General features: G+C 33.8%; 1 protein-coding gene across 1 annotated transcript in view; it reads right to left on the bottom strand.

Annotated features, from left to right (window-relative positions):
• Nucleotides 1-1482: 1482 nt before the first annotated feature.
• The window catches only part of LOC118737827 (segmentation protein cap'n'collar), a 93643-nt gene continuing 76374 nt past the window's right edge, over nt 1483-18751 (bottom strand). Inside the window, exons 4-6 of the mRNA XM_036468606.1 lie at nt 16142-16303; nt 13856-13940; nt 1483-1737 (exon numbers count right to left, since the gene is read on the bottom strand). Coding sequence (XP_036324499.1) covers nt 1652-1737; nt 13856-13940; nt 16142-16303 — 333 coding nt within the window. The 3' untranslated portion in view covers nt 1483-1651. The remainder of the gene's footprint in view (nt 1738-13855; nt 13941-16141; nt 16304-18751) is intronic.

Below are 18751 nucleotides of genomic sequence, written 5' to 3'. Positions count from 1 at the left end.
TTTTTAATATCTATAATGTACAGACTTCTGCCAGTTACAATTTTATTATATGTATAGATTACTATCGACGCACAGTGGGGCCAAACTGAAATTTACTGTTCAAAATAGTCCAGAGCGTGCACTTTTTTTGTGGAGCACTATTTTCGAATTTTTATCTGGAATCAAAATTTTTTGTGGAAAGTAAAGAAAAACTATAAATTTTTAAGAAAATCCTATCCCTGTAAATAAATATTACATATTAAAAACAAGTTTAAAACAATTATAGGGTTGCCCGATTACGAAAAAATATAGTAAAGTGCAAGTTTCAAGTGGCTAAGAATTCGCGCTGATATTTAATGATCGGATACGGAAGGAAGTGCTCTCTAGCTCTCATAAAAAAAAAAATAAACAAATCAATCGTTTCAAAAATGTAGGCTCTGGCTTTGAATAGCACTTAAATTCCATTTTGGCACCACTGTGCGACGTCTCAGAGATTTTGACCGACGAAGTTTGGTTATGGTATTTGGCCAAGCCAAAGGTTCTTATACTTTGGTTAGAAGTTAGAGAGCCTCTATCATCGTAATAAAAAATTAAACTAAAATTTATCCCAAAAATAAAACTAATCGCTTAGCGTTAAGCAAGCATATTAATCGCCGCAAAGCATTTCCGTACACGTGAGCGGGATTTTTTTTTTCAGTATTTAACTACCTTCTTTGTGATTTTTTGTTAATAAAAAATGCCTGAATCAGTTAATTTAGCTCCCTTCACTTGCAGCGAAATGACACGAAAAAAAAAACAATTATTTTATTTTTATAGAAAAAAATGGAAATCATTAGTGTCAATTCATGAATGACCAGCGCTAATGAAGCCGTCCAGTCAAAATATACTAGATACATATATGAGGTGCTTAGGTAATTTACAAGTCACTTGCAAGTGGAGAGATTTGAATTTAGTTTCTTTGAAAAGCAAAAAAAAACACAATTGTAATCCAGTAACAACTCAATTGTTCAAAACATAAAAAAGGTTGACATTTTCTCGAAGAAATTTTTGTACATACAGCGAGTGACTACTATTGTATTGTATTGTGTTCAGAGTCAAAAGGAAACGAACACGATTAGCTATCGCGTATTGGCTGTGGAATATCGCTATACAGCTATTGGCTATTACTTACCATGTATTTGCACAAAAGGTGTGAAAATGCAGTTGCACTGACATGTTGTATGCATACATACATACATACCTATACATATGTAGATACATATCGCATTTGTGCATCACGGATTCCCTGCTGCATTAAATGGATAATGATTTCACAAAAATTTAGAATTTTTTTTTCAACTTCATTAGACTCGTTAGATGAATACTTATAATATACATACATACATACGTACATACGTATGTATGCATGCATCTGCATAGGTATACAATATTGATAATGTTGCACTGTGCGGCTAACAAAAACACAAAAGTTGAAAATTAAAGATTCAAAAATGACTTTCATTTATTGGCGCGACTACAATAAACCTTTGATGGGAACTTGGCTGGGAGGGAAACTGAAAATTGCTGGAGAAAAAAAAAGCGGCAGCAGCAGTTTAGATATCAATATGCATTTATAGATGCACATAATCGTAACTGATATGGATTTGGGACGTGTGCAGCATGCATTGCTGAACTAAACACCATTGTCGAATGCTTGGTATATGCGTGAGAGAATGCAGCAGGCGGCATAATGGCTGGAGGTCGAGGCAAAGCGGATAGCTAACAAAAGAAATTAATGATTTTAATAAATAATAATAAATATTGGAAAAATGTATGTATGTATGTATGTATTTGAAATTGAATTGTATAGACGATTGATGAAGGCGCGCTGCGGGGAATTAAGGCTGAGCAGGAAAAGAATTTTAATTTCACCCAAAGCTGTTGCAAATGCACAAAATGGCGGCTGTAAGGCAATAGAGTAGAAAAAACGCAAACAATGAAGTTTTGTTGGAGAGATAAATTCTAAATTACTAATGTACATATTTACGAGTAGGGTGGTTCAATCAAAATGCCATACATACCTAAGTTATCAGTACGCATGAGAAATATTCCCATCTACCATTTTGTTTAATAACCTAATATTGCTCGCAGGACATTTGACACGCAACAACTGGCATTATGCCCCCCAAACGTAATACTGCCACATTACCACCGAACAAAAAAAAAAAAAAAAAATAGTTTACCAAAGGCAAACATTAGAAGGCAAGTAGATAAATAAAATTAGGTTAACTATCTACAAAGAAATCAAATACGTATTGCTCTTATTTGCACAAGACAAGTAATGTGCACCCGCGGTCAGCCCGCTTTGCATCCCTTTGCATGGCAAGCGCCATCTTATAAATACAATAAATATGTACATACGTACAAATATACAACATACATACATACCTACATATATGCCAAGCAAACAACAAAAGCGATGGCAGTAATCCATGTGTAATAGATACTTTCATAGATATGGGTACTTTGAAAGGCAAACACGCCAAGACATTGGCATAGCATGGCCGACTATGTGGGGTGCAAATGACGTTTCGTGCCAAAGGAAAAAATAAACAAATTAAATGAAAGAAGTTGTGTATTTAAGGCATACATATATACATCAATATGTATTTATGTGGCATGTGGCATATAATCTAATATATGCATATATGTATCTATGTATGTGTGGTGTTTGTGTGTGTGAACTGCATGCGCAAACATATGCTTAGCTTTTACGCCGCACCACATCATTTAAGAGGGTGTAAGTCTTGGCTTAAGCTGTGCACAGTGTGCTGATATGGATATGTTGACAATAAAAAATACAAACTTGCGAAAGTTCCATAAAAGCAATATGGAAACCCCTAAATTGGATGAAGTTTTGGTTCAGCTTCGCTGTATGGAATATATTTAGCCTTAATCCAAAGCTGCTATTAATTGGGCACAACCCAACCATACGACCTAAGCTAAGTCCTACTTCCTTGGCTACATTTTCTTTTTTTTTCTAGAGAGGCGAATTATATTAAAATAACCAGTACGGGAACCAATTTTTTCACCAGACTTTTCTCAAAATTTCAATTTCTATGCAGGTAAGATTAATTTGCACTGGTTGTCGGTCTGCCTATGAGGTGGATCAGAATATTTAGTACAGATAGGCTCATTGTAATGCTTCGTGCGCACATTATCTTCCTGTAATTCTACTATGTGGCAGTAGAAATATTGAGAATTGCGGATGTCAAAAGAACGAACATCGGTCAGACGCTTGTAAAAATTTTAAATTGTGTTTTTTTTTCGGGGCTAGCAGCGATATAGAACGTACTTAGCACTGTCCACTTACATTGACTCAAACAAACGACTACGTGTTGATTTTTTTTTTAATATTCATAATGTTTTTCAATTCGAAAAATAAAAAAATAGCTGGAAAAACATCTCGAATATTCAAAAAAAAATTAACATGTGGTCATTTCTATGAGTCACTGTATATTTACAACGAAGCCGGGCATATGCATGTTTGGTATGTCGGGATCGAGTCTGGATAAATATGACTTCAGTCGAGTGCAATACCCAGACCTTCAATATTGGTAGCGATTATGCTCCAATAACGGCATTCATGCGCCTACATTCACGAGCAGATGTCTTCGGATGTACCTTGGAGGAAACTCTGCCTTAAGCAAATATCTGTATGTATGCCCGCTGTGATAGCAGGCAACAAAAAATTGTTTGCTGAGCATTAGAGCCCTAACCGCAAAAATAACGTAAACGAAATTTTTGATCTTGTTTTTGTTGCAGAAATGCCACTAGCGCATCTAGATCGGAAATAACTGGTCCAGATTGGTTGTCATCTTTGGGAGCGCGTGCGCAGCAAAAGAGGTTTCATTTGTTATTGGGAACCCGTCCATATACGTGGCAAATTTCATCGGTAACTCATTTACAGTTTTCCCAAGTTGGGCTTGTTCCAGGAGGTGCTATTTCGTTGTATAAACGTACCGGCAGGTTCTTTGTCAGTGAGCGCTAAGTTCAATTCACAGAAAGACGTGAGCTAAAGCGTACGCTGGACCTTCGGTAGTGAGTCCCGATGTTGATTTTTTCCCTTATTAATATTATCTAAATTTAAGTTAGATTGGTAGTCGTATGTGGTTGAATGTGCCTGTGATTCCGAATTTCGGATGTTCGTTTCAAAAGGGCTTCTCTAAAACATATTGGTTGCTCCGTAAAAACACCTTTCGTAAAATAAAAAGATTCGCTTAACCAGTTGAAAAAGGATGATGCCAACGCAAAGGTGTGTCAACTTTAAAACACCGGCACAAAAAAAGAATCGAATGCGAAGGCTGCCACATAGTAGGTTCTCTTCCTTGTGGGGTATCTAAAGACCTCTAGGTGGTCCAACCTCGGGATTGATTCTTTATGGCTCCGAGAAAATCCGATCAATTTAAGAAAAACGCCTACCTATTTTTTTCCACCCTTATGGATTAGTTATTTCAATTTTTTCAAATATAGTCAATCTGAATCAATGGTAAGAATAGGCGAAATTTAAGTTTAAGTAAAAAAAAAAAACCAATGAATTCACAGACAAATCGATTTCTCAAACTACATCCCCACCTCCTTTCCCCTCCAGGCCTCCAGGGGTAAAGGCCTAGATGCAAGATAGGATCTCACAGAGGTCTTTAGATACCCCACAAGGAACAGAAACTACCATGCGGCAGTCTTCGCACTCGAACTTTTTGTGTGTGCCGGTGTGATTTATAGGCTGTATGTTAGAGCAAAGTTTGAAGAGAATTTTCAAAACTGAATTTGAGCCCCCCAAAATTGGGCACCTTACACAATAAACCCCTCTTGCATGCTACTTAACCTCTAAAAAGCAAAATTTTTGAAGGTATAATTCTTTGAACTAGCAATTTTTCCAGCAATTTCATAAACTTACTTAAATACATTTTCTATTAAACTAAATACTTCTATTGCTTCAACTATCGCTAAGTGAAGCACTGTAAATTCACTGCCTGCCATCTACCGTCCGTACTCGTTGCATAGGCCGACGCTATACGTCGTAGCTGTCGCTGTGCGTTGAGGACGAGGGAGTTTTTTGGCGAATCATCTTGCGATCATTTCTCAAAGCGGCTCTATGCGGCTGTCGTTGCTACCAAAAAAATGAAAAACGCTCAAATACCAAATTGAACAAAGAAAAAGTTGGAAACTAGATGCCATAGAAATGGAGAATTCAACGCAGCGGGCGGTGTGGCAACTAGCAAAGCCAGCAACTGGCACGCACGTAATCAGCGAGGCGAACTTGACATGGGTGGTGTATGTATGTATGTAGACTGCTATATAACAATAGGGAGCAAACGTTGCTACTGGGCGCTGAATGCCTAAATGCCCGCACGTCTGATGCCGATCCAAAGATCCAAACGCTAGAGTTTGAATGCCTGCTGCTGGTGCAGCTTTGCTGATAAAGTTTGATGAGTGCGTGCATATCAAGAAAAAATAGTATCAGTTTATAGAAAAAGGCAAAAAAAAAAAAACAATGTTAAGAAAGTATTACATATCTACTGATATTGCCGACACGGTAGGCACTATACCTATAATTTGTATGTACATATGTGCATTAGGATGGTCCTTAAATGTAGGAAGCGAAGATATCACATATAAATTTTGATCCCAATTGGAGGCGGTAAAGGCGTGTCGCACAGGGAGTAAAGTTCAGATTCCCCTTTGGAGACTCAAAAAATTAAAATTCTTTTTTTTTTCATCTAATACCCAAAATCGATACTACTATAGTCGAAGATACCTCATATAAATTTTTGCCCCGATTGGAGTTGGTAAAGGCGTGGTGCACAGGGGTCAACATTCAGATTACCCTTTGAAGACGTCTTAACCGACTCCAATCGGGACCAAAATTTTTATGTGATACCTTTACTTTAGTAGTATCGATTTTGGGTATTATATGAAAAAAAAAATATTTTTAATTTTTTGAGTCTCCATGGAGCATCTGGCCTTGGACCCCATTGCGACACGCCTCTACCGTCTCTAATCGGGACCAAAATTTTTATGTAACATCTGTGACCATGGTATTACCGACGGCTCACTTGATTTTTAAGGACCACCCTAGTGTACATATGTATGTATGTAGCTAATCCACCCACCCACCGGCGCACAACGAAATTAAAACATGTTTTATTAATGGAATTCGATGAAATTATATTTGATACGAAATAATTTGGGAATGAGACCAAAAAACAGAAAGCTGTTCAATTTAGAAAGGCGCACGAGCACAATAACCACTGGCGCAAGCTACTCGTATATCTACGTAACAAAGTTGTGCAACATTTTTGGGGTGAGCAGGCGAAGGGGGGCGCGTGGAACCTAAACCGCTGCTCACCCGAGCACGAACGTCTTAGAGCGACTAAAGCAACTGATAAAAACCTCATTTTTCTTTCATTTACGTGCCTGTCAACTCAAAATGCCTGCTGCCATTTATTTTCCACAATGCCGCCACGGGCTAACTGACAGGCTGACAAGGCAAGCGAGCCATGAGTTGGGGGTAAACATACCTCTAAAGGACATTTGCTAAATTTGATTGGTGGTGTTAATTCTTTGCAAGGGGATGAAGCTTGATTTATCAGTGTATATAGCATCAGCATCGACGCCATTTTATTATTAAAAGTTTTCCTCTTAGCGATTGCATACATACTACACATTGTACCCACATATGTACATATGTATACATACACATAATCTGAAATAGTGTTGAGCAAGCAAAGGTCCTTATCAAGCAGGAAAGGGGATGTAGGTGATGGATTATAGGAAGCAGATGTTTTTATGATACGCGTGTAGCATTTACAAAGGCATGCTACACATCGCTAGGCTTGAGTGAAAAGTTTCTAAGTCCGCTTTTTATAAAAACTAACATGTTGATAAAGGAAGCAAGAAAAATTAGAAATGTAACTTTTCCAAAAAAGCCGAATTACTTATAAGTCCAAAGAAAGCGATGACAAAAAGATACATAAACATTTGTGTTTGCGAATGAGGATTTTCATATTTTTACCAAGTCGGATGATCCCAAAAGCATTAAAAGTGAATAAGGGCGAACGAGCCAGCAAAGCAATGATGAAAAACGTTTGCTTTTTCTTTTTGTTTGTTTGTTAAAGCTAATTGTACTATATTCTTTTACCTTTCGAGGACAGAATCTTAGAAAAATCGGCATGTTTATGCATGCTACGCACCAAAAGCAAACCCTAAAAGACATTTCTTGTTCCTGGACACGCCCACAAGTCCAGATATACATAAGCTTTTGGGTCTTGAGGAATAAAATGTGCTTACTCAAGTGAATCTGGGTGTGTGCCCATTTTTACCAGCAAGTTCTGGCTTTTTCAAAAATCTAAAGCTTTATTTCAAAAGCTCACATCCCATATGTATATGTTTCTGAAAAAGTTTTAAATTTTGAGGGAAAACGTAATCAAAGTTTTATCAATTCATATAGTTGGTATATTTGGTAGACTGAACATATTCTCCTTATCTAGTTAATTGATCAAACTTATGTATTCATTGTATCATGAAATCTGTTTAAACGTAATTTTAAATTATATTACCAAAAATGCGAATTGTTTTAACAGCTTTTCTTAAAAAAAAAAAATATTTTGAAATATTAATTAAGCAATTATTGTATAGAAGAAAATCCAGTAATGAGAAGACTTAAATTTCATATATTCTTGAAATAAATAAATGACAGCTACCACTCGTGTCTGTCATAAACGACTAAAATTCTATAATTTGTATGCAGGAAGCAGTGTTGCCAGATTTTCTTTTCAACAAACTAAATTTGCGAAAAAACTTTATTTTCGACCGAAAAACTGCAACCTTCAGAAACTAAGACGAGTTTTTTTAATTTTATTAACCATAAATAACAAAAAAAATTATTTTAAAATAAAATAAACAAACCAAAATATATGGATCACTTAAATCACATTTTGTCCTAATGAAATCCAGTTTTATTACGCTGGTTTACAGCAAAAATGTTCTATAGATGACACTATCCCATTCCGATGTGGAGTTGCTCGGCAATTCTGAAAATCGAGATAATTTTTTTTTTCTATGGATAACTTTTCAAGATATTTGTAATTGTTTCCTAAAGGAACAGGTTTTAACACAAAACATTTACACGGAAACTCCTATTTTTTTATTTTTTCCATTTTAAAGTTTAAATTTTTTCCATATTTTCATTAAAAAACAAAAAATCTGGAATTATTAATTAATTTCTCAGATACTATCAGGGCTTTCAAAAAGTGATGTATTTATTCGTAAGATATACGTGATTGTGGACCCACTCTTTTTTTCAGGTGAATAACAGTAAATTGCAAATATTTCAAAAACGTATCCATAAAGAAAAAAAAAATATCTCGATTTTTGGAATCAGCGAGAGAATCACGAGCGAATTGGATAGTGGCGTCTGGAGAACAAAAACCAAATCAAAATTTATCATCATGTGTTATTTTTCCTAAATTGCTTTATTTTTTGTTTAGCCCTAGACCAGAGAGTTTTAGTTTATTTCAATTTTATTTTTTTTTTAAATTGATTTGGGAAAATATTCTTTCCACATTTCCTACGGCGAATGTCCTTTGTATACAGCTCAAACCATTTGTTTAAAATCAGGTAACGGTGATTCTTCAACGCCCCCTTTTACCTAAAAAAATTAATTTATTGCAATTACAAAAAACCAAAAGAGAAATTTAAATTTATTCGTTTATTATTTATTCAAATCGGAAATTTCATAAAAAACTGAAATTTGTACTAGGAGGTAATTTAAACAACTGCAACTTTGCCTAAAAAACGGTAATTTAAAGTTAAAACTATGAATCTGGCAACATTGGCAGTAAGTTAAAATATGTGTGCGAACTAGACGTGAAAGCATTGCTTATCTCTCGCACAGCTAAATGTTCTTATCACCAGCTGAGTGAACAAATAATTTAATAACATGCATGCATATGTACATACATAAATACTTACATAGATAGTACATATGTATGTACCCTGCAGTAAAATTTAGAGACAGTCTGACAAAGCGTTAGTTTCGATCCACATATGAGCCTTTCAGTGCACACATCGACTAGCTCCACTTTTTAAAAAGTCTTAAATTTAAATGTCAAAGCACTTGGTATAGTCACAACTCATTACGTTTATAATAATTTTATATAACATAAATAGTACATAACAATATTATATAATTGAATGGAATTTTAAAAAATAATGTACACTATTTGATCGCATCTCCCAACTTTTTGTTGCTGGAGTTAATCGATGCGTGCACTGAACGGCTCATATATCACAACTATCTCTGAACTAGTGCAAAACGGATGCCGAGCGGGACACTTGAAACTTGCGGTGTAAATGTGCAAATGCTCACTCCTTGTTAGGGATGTTAGTCCCTGCAGGAAAACCGGACTATTGAATCGAATTTGTGTTAAAAATTTACTATCGCGCGGTGTTATATGTATGATGAGCTTGACATTTATAAAACAAAAACATTAATTATTTAATAAAAAAAAAAGAAATATAGCCAATACTGGGCAAAAAAAGGAGTTTCTACTATTGCCATCAGTGCAAATTACAAATACCGAAAGTTCTGGGATTGTTTGCCAAGAGTCCCGGGATTTTTGGGAGCGTAAAGAGGCCTGGATCCCAGGATTAACATTCCTAATACTCGTACAATACGAAAGTAGCTCAGCGAAAAGAGCTCCGACGACACAAGCATCGTTGTGAGTTTTCAAATTTAATGAACTCAAATTGTTGCGGGTTTCATCAATTTTTATTTTTTTTTAATTTGCCTCCGCCAATGACATCGCCGTGTAAAACTGGACAGTTGGAAGCATTGCTTGGGTATTGAGCTAGAACTAACACTAGTTCTGAGCTAGTCAGATTTTCTGTAGGGTACATATTTACACATGTATATGCATATGGGCGTGTGTACATTTAGAGTAAAAAAAAAATATTTAGAGTGTGCATAAATTTGGTGCTAAGTCGCTTTCTCACAGCATTAGGCCAATATACTGCTTAACACATTTCAACAAACACCAAGCGCGTTAAAAGCCAAATTATGATAATAAACCAATGAAAAGTTCCAAAAGCACATATTTATTAAGCAGTGTGACAAATTTTAAAGCACACTTACCTACTCAATAAAGGCAACGTAGCAAATGCAATGCAAAAAAAAGTATTCAGCAAATAAGCAAGCAAATATTTTATTGCCAATATTAAAAAAAGAAGCGTGGAAGCTTCGTAAGGTCGTCGTTGGGTGATAGATAATTATAATAATAATAAAAAATAATAATAATGACTAACCTTCGGTAATCGATAAATTTAGAATATATTTCGATATACACATGTATGTACATATGTCGGGTTAGATTCTAGATAACTTTGTTTTGATAAAGGCCCACAAATATATTAAATTTAATACGAAGTAAATTGCGTATACTTTTTGAAACTTTTCGTTTTTTTGTGTGAAAAAAGTGGTGGAGAAGACTATTATTTTTATATTTTTAAAAACAACAAAACAACAACATTTACCATTAAAATTTACTTTTAAATAAATAAAACCTACCTTCTTGAAGAGATTTTAATAACAATGAAAATGACGGTTGAATTGTCCAAATCGTCAATAAGTTCGACTGTAGTTGAATTTTGAAGTAAAAAGGACAAAAAACTAAACTTGTCGAAATATAAGAAAAAAATATATATATATTTTTAAATGAAAGTTAAACATTTCTTTGCATTATCATAAAAAAATTCCTTTGCTGATTGTAAATAAATTATCACATAATTGAAGTGGTCCGTTTCAGAAATTCTTACTCATACACATCTACCCGTATGCTTAATAGCCCAGTAAAATTAGACTTTTTCTTTACAAAAAATTTGTAACAGCAATTTTTTGTTGCAGTTTACTTCTATTTGACAAGTAGATCATGGATCCATAGTCTTGCCCCTACATTTCATTTGGGAACATTTCGACGTCTTGGATTTAAGTTTTTTCTTTGGTTTTTTGCGATTTGCAAACTTTTTTTGCTTTTCGTAAAAATGGTTAAATACAAATATGTAGAGAATTTAATTTCTCAGATTTGTTATATAGAAGATTTTTTAAAATTAAAATTTAGAAAGATTTTTTTTTGTAAAAATGAACAAAAACTTCGAAAAAATTTTACATTGTCACGGTTTTCGCCATTCTTTGACAATTTCTGTGAAAATACATAGCATATTGAAATTTCAAAGTTGTAGATAATTTCATTCTCCACAACAATAAACATAGCGATGAACGGGATGCGCCGTAAAACTAATTTCCACACCTTCACCTGCTTTCATTGAAAAAAAAACGTTGCCCATGGATTAGGCCTACTGGGGAAACCAGGTTAAAAAACGAAGTATCGACCCACTTCATATGTTTTTCTAAATCCATTTATTTTTCGTTATCTTGCTTTTATAGATTTGTTTATTTAGCGGCTCACGGTTGCATTTTAGTATCGAGAAATATTGCTAAAAATTCATTCGCCGTGTAAACAGTCAAAAAGCGATTTCATAAATTTTCCCTGCAGTTCGCCCTTCGGAAATAAAAAAAATTCTTTCGAAAGACACTTTACATGCAAGGTGTCACTGCTCATGCAACTGCTTTCTGAAATTTCTCAATTTGAAAGTCTTTTCGAAATATACTGCATTGCCCGGTCTGATACGCTCTAAAGACGGCAATGTAAACTCTGCTATTTCCACGCTTAAAATAAAAAATATTGCGAAATTTCATGTTCCCAGCTGCATCGCATATCTGAACAATCAGTTGAATGGGAGATATATGTTATAGTGACCTGATCTTAGTTATTTTCACTGTAAATATTCTGTTAATAAATGACTGAAGACGGTGAGAATTTTCATGTTCCTAGCTGCATAAATGGAGAAGTTATGGCAAAAAATCTCATATCTGAACATATGGAGGCTATAGGTTATAGCGACCTGATCTTCGCCATTTTCACTGAAAGTATTCTTTTATAATAATGAGTGACAACAGTGCAGTTCATGTTACTAGCTACTTAAATGGAGGAGTTATAACGAAAAATCTTATATCACTAATGGAGCGCTTCTGGCCCCGTTGGGGATGTACAGACTAGAGGGCTGCATGAATTCATTCAAAACGGCATATAAATTATTCATATAAGAATGAATGATTTTGGCTTGAAACTTTTTTGAATTTGAGTATGTATTGTTCTGATATGGGTGTAGTCATAACAACCCAGCCAGCAGAGAAACGTACTTTTTGCCGAAAGTGCAGTTTTCGTATCCGGGAATGTTCAGAAAACGATTTCCATATTTGTTAATTTTTCGTATCTGAAAAATGTCATCATCTTATTTCAAAATAATAATTTTAAAATGTTTGTTCAAACTGAGTATTTGAAAACATGTACACGTATTCGTCAGTAGGTGAGTGTGCAGAGAAGTGTGCTACTATTTGTTAGCTTTCAGGAGGTCCCAGGTTCGAATTCCGTCAGAAGCAACACATTAAAATTATTTATTCAAATTGAAGTAATTGCTGAACCTTAAAATTGTTTTTTGTTTGGTTTCCAGTAACTATGAAAAATTTTCTGTGAGGTTCATAATGAAATCGTTTTCAACGAAAAATTGAATCAGACAAATTTTAGGAGAACAGCCGAAAGCGCATCCGTTTTACAACCATTGTCGATAGTTTTCTGCACATACGTTTCGGCTGAACACTTTAGTGGGAGAATTGATCTGAAAAACGTCCGAAAGCGGAATCGGAAAACGGATGAAACATCAGGTTTTTATACGAAATTGTTTCCATTTTCGGATACGTTTCCGGATATTTTGCTGGCTGGGAATATTCAAACAATGTGAAGATAAATTGAATTGAAATTAATGGCAAATTTACCTAAGAATATCCAAAAATATTATGTCAATTTACATATGTATATACATATGTACATATGAACAAACTTGTTTGTAGAAAAAACTATAACCAAAACGAGTTTGCATGATTTGAATCCTTTTCATTCATTCATTCACATTTTTCCATTTGAAGGCAGAAAATTTAAAACAAATTGTATATTTATAAATTACAAAATTCAAAGCGCTGAGTGTTTTGTATAGAAAATCTACTGTACTCTGTTTGGCTAGAAGTTTGAATCAACTCATGCAGATGTCTAGTACAGACATACATATATATCGAGCCCTAACCGCCAGAATAACGTAAGCGACATTTTTTTCAAAATTTTCTTTTTGATGCAGAAATATTCCTAGAGCATCTAGATGCACTTCTGCATCAAAAATAAAATTTTGCAAAAAATGTCGCTTACGTTATTTTGGCGGTTAGGGCTCGATATCGTCACCTGAAATGCAAAAAGACGTAAACAACATCATCGCTGAAACGCAAAAAGTCTTAACTAATAAAATTCACATTTCACTTTTTGATTTCTATGATGGATTTCATCGAATTACAACTACCCTACCCATATCATTTTATGAAAAAATAAATAAATAAAAATATCAGTCACCACCTTTTCCATTTTAGTTGCGATGTTGTTAAGTTTTTTTGCATTTCAAGTGACGATATGTATGTATGCAGTTGAAAAAAAATCTTTGCAACGTTTTTAAAAATTTTCCAGAACGCTGCTGGTTTTGGAATCCTCTTTTCCTCGCCTAATTGCGCACCAAACAAGGGAGCTTGTGCTTACGCATGTAATGTTATAAAATCTATGCGCGATCCTACTCGGCACAAGTCTTTTAAATGCTCGGCAACATTCGGCAGCTTGCACTTCACATAAGAAATATTTCGTATACATATATTCATAATAACTTATAAATTCATATAACTTACCAGTTTCATTATCCACCGTGAATGGTATACCAGCCCATTCATCATCGATATCGGATACATTAGCATCTTTGTCCTCAAAGTTTGGCTATAATAATTAATATGTATCATTTAGATGTTATACAACGCAAAATTAAATTGAAAGACATGCAAAAATAAAACAACAACAAAGCATCTAAATGTCGCGTGTTTGTTGTTGGCCCTTCAACAATTTTTAATTAAAAATAAGCCCTTCGGGGCCATACTCTTTCACCTTGCGCTTCAAAACATAGGTATGTCCTTTCCTTGTAAATGTAAAATATTTCGTTTTCGTTGTATTGAAAATATTGCGCGATTTCTTTACAAATCCCTTTAAAATTGGATCAAACCAACACATCTTTGCAAAACGTCTGCTCTGTGCTACACTCACTTCATATAAAAAATTACTTGCTCAGAATTAAAATCTCTGAACATCACATTGAATCTGAAATTATTTTAGCAAATATACTGTATTTTATTAGTTTTGATTTTTATTATTGTAGATAATAGGTCTTGCATTTTGAGCGGATCGGATGAGAAGATCATTCATTAATCGTTTTTTTTTTAATATTTTTTTTTGTTCGCGCTCTGCCATTTATGCGCGTCGAAGCTTCAAAATCTTCGTCCCGGCTTAGAGCGTGAAAAAGAGAATTTTTACTTGGATGAGCAAGATTTACTTAATTCAGTCTCAGAGTGCGCTCGAAGAATAATGCTGCATTATTTCTATGTACGTAGAGCAGTCTTAATCCGGCACTGGTGTGTTGCAGTACAATGAGGGGGATTATGCAAAAATGCTGTCCTACTATATATGTACAGCTAATTTACTTTTTTATTTTTTCGTAAAAATATGGTTCATGCTCTAACCAAAACCATATAAATCAACATTTCAAACTTTATACGGAACTTAGAAAAATGCAACGAATTTTCATTAAAATTTGAGCTTTTTCATCCGATTTTTTTTAATTTTTTTTTAGCATGCAGTTCTGTAAATTTAATAATTTTAGTATAATAAAGTGCAAGTTTTAAGCGGCTGCAAAATCGCGTTGATTTTTAATATTTTTTTTTCTGCTGACGGCTTTCGCTTGTTTTTTTTTTAACCGACTTCCAAAAAAGGAGAAGGTTATCAGTTCGTCGGAATATTTTTTTTTTGTTTTTATTTTTTTTTTATGTATGTTACCGCATAACTTTGGACCTCGTCAACCGATTTCGATAATTGTTTTTGCAACGGAAAGGTAGTGTCTCAAAGGCGGTCCCATACCAATTTGGTTATCATCATTGAATCAAGAAATATATAGATATATATATATTTTTTTAACTCGTTTTTTTTGCTAAAAATTACTTGTTATTATAACAAGTGCACCTTAAAAAACTGGCGTTGATTTTTTTAATTTTCTTTGCAAGTTGTCTTGCGCTTTTTCTTCTATCAGAAATTCATGCTTGCGAATGCGAATTTGTAACCACTTAAAAGTTGCAATTTACTAAAATTATTAAATTTACAAAACTGCATACTCAGAAAAATAAAATTATTAAAAAGCTGAAATATTTTATGAAAATTTTTTAAATTTTTCTATGTTCTGTATAAAGTTTGATTTATATGGTTTTGTTTAAAGCATGAACCATATTTTTATGAAAAAATAACAAAAAACTTTGCAAATATTTAACAAAAATCACCATGTACTCAACACTGCTCCCCACTGTATATAGTTAAGATATAAAAAAAAAACTGTTCAACTCTATATTTCGTAATAAATATCTACTTGAACAGTTAATCATTTATGTATTTTCTAACTGCGCAATTGGAAATGCTTTAAAGTGGCAACCTAAATTTGTTTAATGCTAACTGTTTTAAAACCACATTTTGTTCTTCTACTAAAAGCGAAAGCTGTTGAGTTAAACAAAATTCTTAAAACCTACAAACGTCCCTAATTCGTCTAATTTTCCTCAACATCACAGCAGGGTTAAGTAAAGATCAAGCTCATCCTCAAACTCGCAAGCTATAGGTACGTAAAACGCTTAAAATTTGTAGCTTTGATAAAGCCGCAGCGTTTGATCGGCAACTTGAAATTTCCGGAGAGCGCATAGAGCACTCTCTTATAACTCTCGAGCTTGCGATTTTATTATCTGGTTTTGAAATTCTGTATCTTGGTGGTATTTTACTACTACAGTTTTTCATTTAAACATTTTTCAGAGAGTTCTTCTATAACGTATCTACTCATAAATATGTATTTCTCATCCTTTTCTAAGTCTCTTGCTAGCGCCGCTATAACTTACCTGATCTAATTTTAGGTATTCTAGCGCTTTTAACTTCTCAATGTCGTCATCAGAAACCACTGCAACTTTACCATTACTACTTGAGTTAAGCAAATGCGGTGGTGTCAATGTATAACCCAGATCGACATCTTGCTTCCAGAGCACATCGATAATTTCGCTCTCCTGTAATACATAGAACGTAGATGATATGCAGTAGATTGAGTGCACTTGGTGGCGTCAAAAGCATGAATTGTATATGAATGATCATGTACATTTACGGTGTATGTATCTATATGTGTATGTATGCATGAAATCTAGGAATATTCCATTTTTGATTTAGATTTGTGTATCTGTTTATATGAAGAAAGTAGTCAAGTTGTTTGCAAGATTTTATTTTTAATGTAAAATATTAAATAACCTACTTTGTTTATGTATGTGCGCATTTTTAATAAATAGTACTGAGAATTTTATTGCAAATATGCGAATGGGAGAACTTTTCACTTTTTTCGATTTGATAAACTTTTTTCTATCGCCCTCTGGAACGTTTAGAAAATATGGCACTCTGTATGTTTGTGATTTTGTTTGCGATTTTATTATTAAAATTGTATGCTTTACTTTCTCCGCGCACACCGAACGCGTCTTTTTTATGCGATGGTTTAAAGAGACTAGTTCATCGGCATAACTCGATGCAAGGGCTCTTTGGTGAATTGCTCTTGGCGATAAAAATATTTTTGTATTTCAATTTGTTGAGTCTGACCAGTGATAGCAAATATATGTATATACATATATATATTTATATTGTTTGCTTTTATTCTTACTCTGTGTTTTAGTTTTATAATCCCTTAGCTGATAAATATATATTTAAGAAAGAGATAAGCACACAATGTCTGCTCTCTTGAAAATCGTTTTGAGTGCTGAGAGTAACATTACAAATGCACAAAGAGTTTCCTTATCAGCAAAATTTTCGTTATTTCCTGATAAGCCTCCTGGAAAGAGCGTAGATCGCCGCTCTCTTACAACCACTGCTCGAGCTATAGTGATTATTATTGACATTTCATTTTTTTCTTACTCGACTACTCCTCCACGTCTGCAGCGATGTCATAAAAATGTAAATGTAAGATACAAATCTGTAAATAGAACAATTGGGCTTTTGGGCTTTATGCGCTTTGCAGTAACGGCAGTAACGTTATACCCCTTTGTGAGGCAGATTTTCCTGAAAGGCGTACATTTTAAAGAAGCTATAAAAACAAAGCAAATTAATCAAAGCTAACCAACAATTTCTTCATCTTATCATAAGAAATTCAAAAAGCTTTTGCGCGTGGAAAGATTTCATTAAAAAAAAAAACTCGTTAAAGCTACTAAATAACATTGAATACGTACAAATGTATGTACGCACTTGAAGGCTTCACTGATATACTTAGATGTTATGTCTATTGTGGACATGTGCAGGCTCTACACACATTTATTATACATATTCATATATGTATGTACAGTGACTCAAGCAAGTGACCATGTGTTGATTTTTTTTTTAATATTCATGTTTTTCGAGTTAGATTTTTTTGTTAATATTCTATAAAAATATTTTCCACGCTTGAACCAAAACCATAAACATCACAGTTTCAAACTTCATAAAACATTTAAGAAAATACCAAAAAATTTCGTCAGAATTTCAACTTTTAAATCTGAATCTTTAGAACATTTTTGGGCATGCAGTTTTATAGCCCTTACAATTTTAGTCTGATGAAGTGCAAGCTTCAAACGGCTAAAAAATCCCGTTGATTTTTGAGAATGGTATTTGGCGCCGATTTTTGCACTTCTTGCCATATATGCATGAATTTCTTATGAAATAAAATGCGGGAGACCGTTCGCAACTAAATTTCAAAATATCAAGGCCAGGTTTTGTAAATTGCGTTGTTATACAACAAAAACACCGCAAAAGCAGTCTCCAAAAACAAATTCTCAAAAATCAATGGGATTTTTTAGGTGGCTGAAACTTGCACTCCATTAGACTAAAATTGTATGGACTATAAAACTGCTCACCCGTGATCACAAAGTTGAAAATTTGATGAAAATTTTTGAATTTTCTTAAATTTTTTATGAAGTTCGAAACTGTGATTTATATGGCTTTGGTTAAATATTGGAGGTATTTTATAGAAAAAAAGCGAATATTTATAAAAATCAACACGTGGTCACTTGTTTGAGTCAGTGTATGAACTCTGCGGGTGTGATATTTAGCACACATTCACCAACATGGTATGTATACATTAGGGTGGTAGGATTATTCTATACCGAAAAAATGTACCCCTATTTCTTATTCAGAAATAAAAAGAAAATATTTAAAGATCCCTCAAAGCGCGCAAAATTTTCAATGTATTTTATATGGGAACAACCCAACTTTTCGTAGAAATGATATAGAATTCTTGAAAATCAATAATACCCAATTGGTTATTTAACCATTCTTTAACACTAAAGATTTTTTATGGGTTCCACGATTGCATTTTGGCGGACCTATAAAATATAGTTACTATGAAAAAATTGTTATATGTATAAACAATTGGGCATTATTATTGGGAGCCTTCGGTAGAGAAACGGAGTTTTCCGATCGAGGAATACTAATTTTGAAGATTTTTT

This window comes from Rhagoletis pomonella, unplaced genomic scaffold (genome assembly GCF_013731165.1).
Source record: "Rhagoletis pomonella isolate Grant_MI unplaced genomic scaffold, Rhpom_1.0 Rhpom_scaffold_00004, whole genome shotgun sequence".
Taxonomy (NCBI): domain Eukaryota; kingdom Metazoa; phylum Arthropoda; class Insecta; order Diptera; family Tephritidae; genus Rhagoletis; species Rhagoletis pomonella.
Note: the sequence above shows the minus strand (reverse complement) of the source record. Positions and strands in the feature narration are given on the sequence as shown.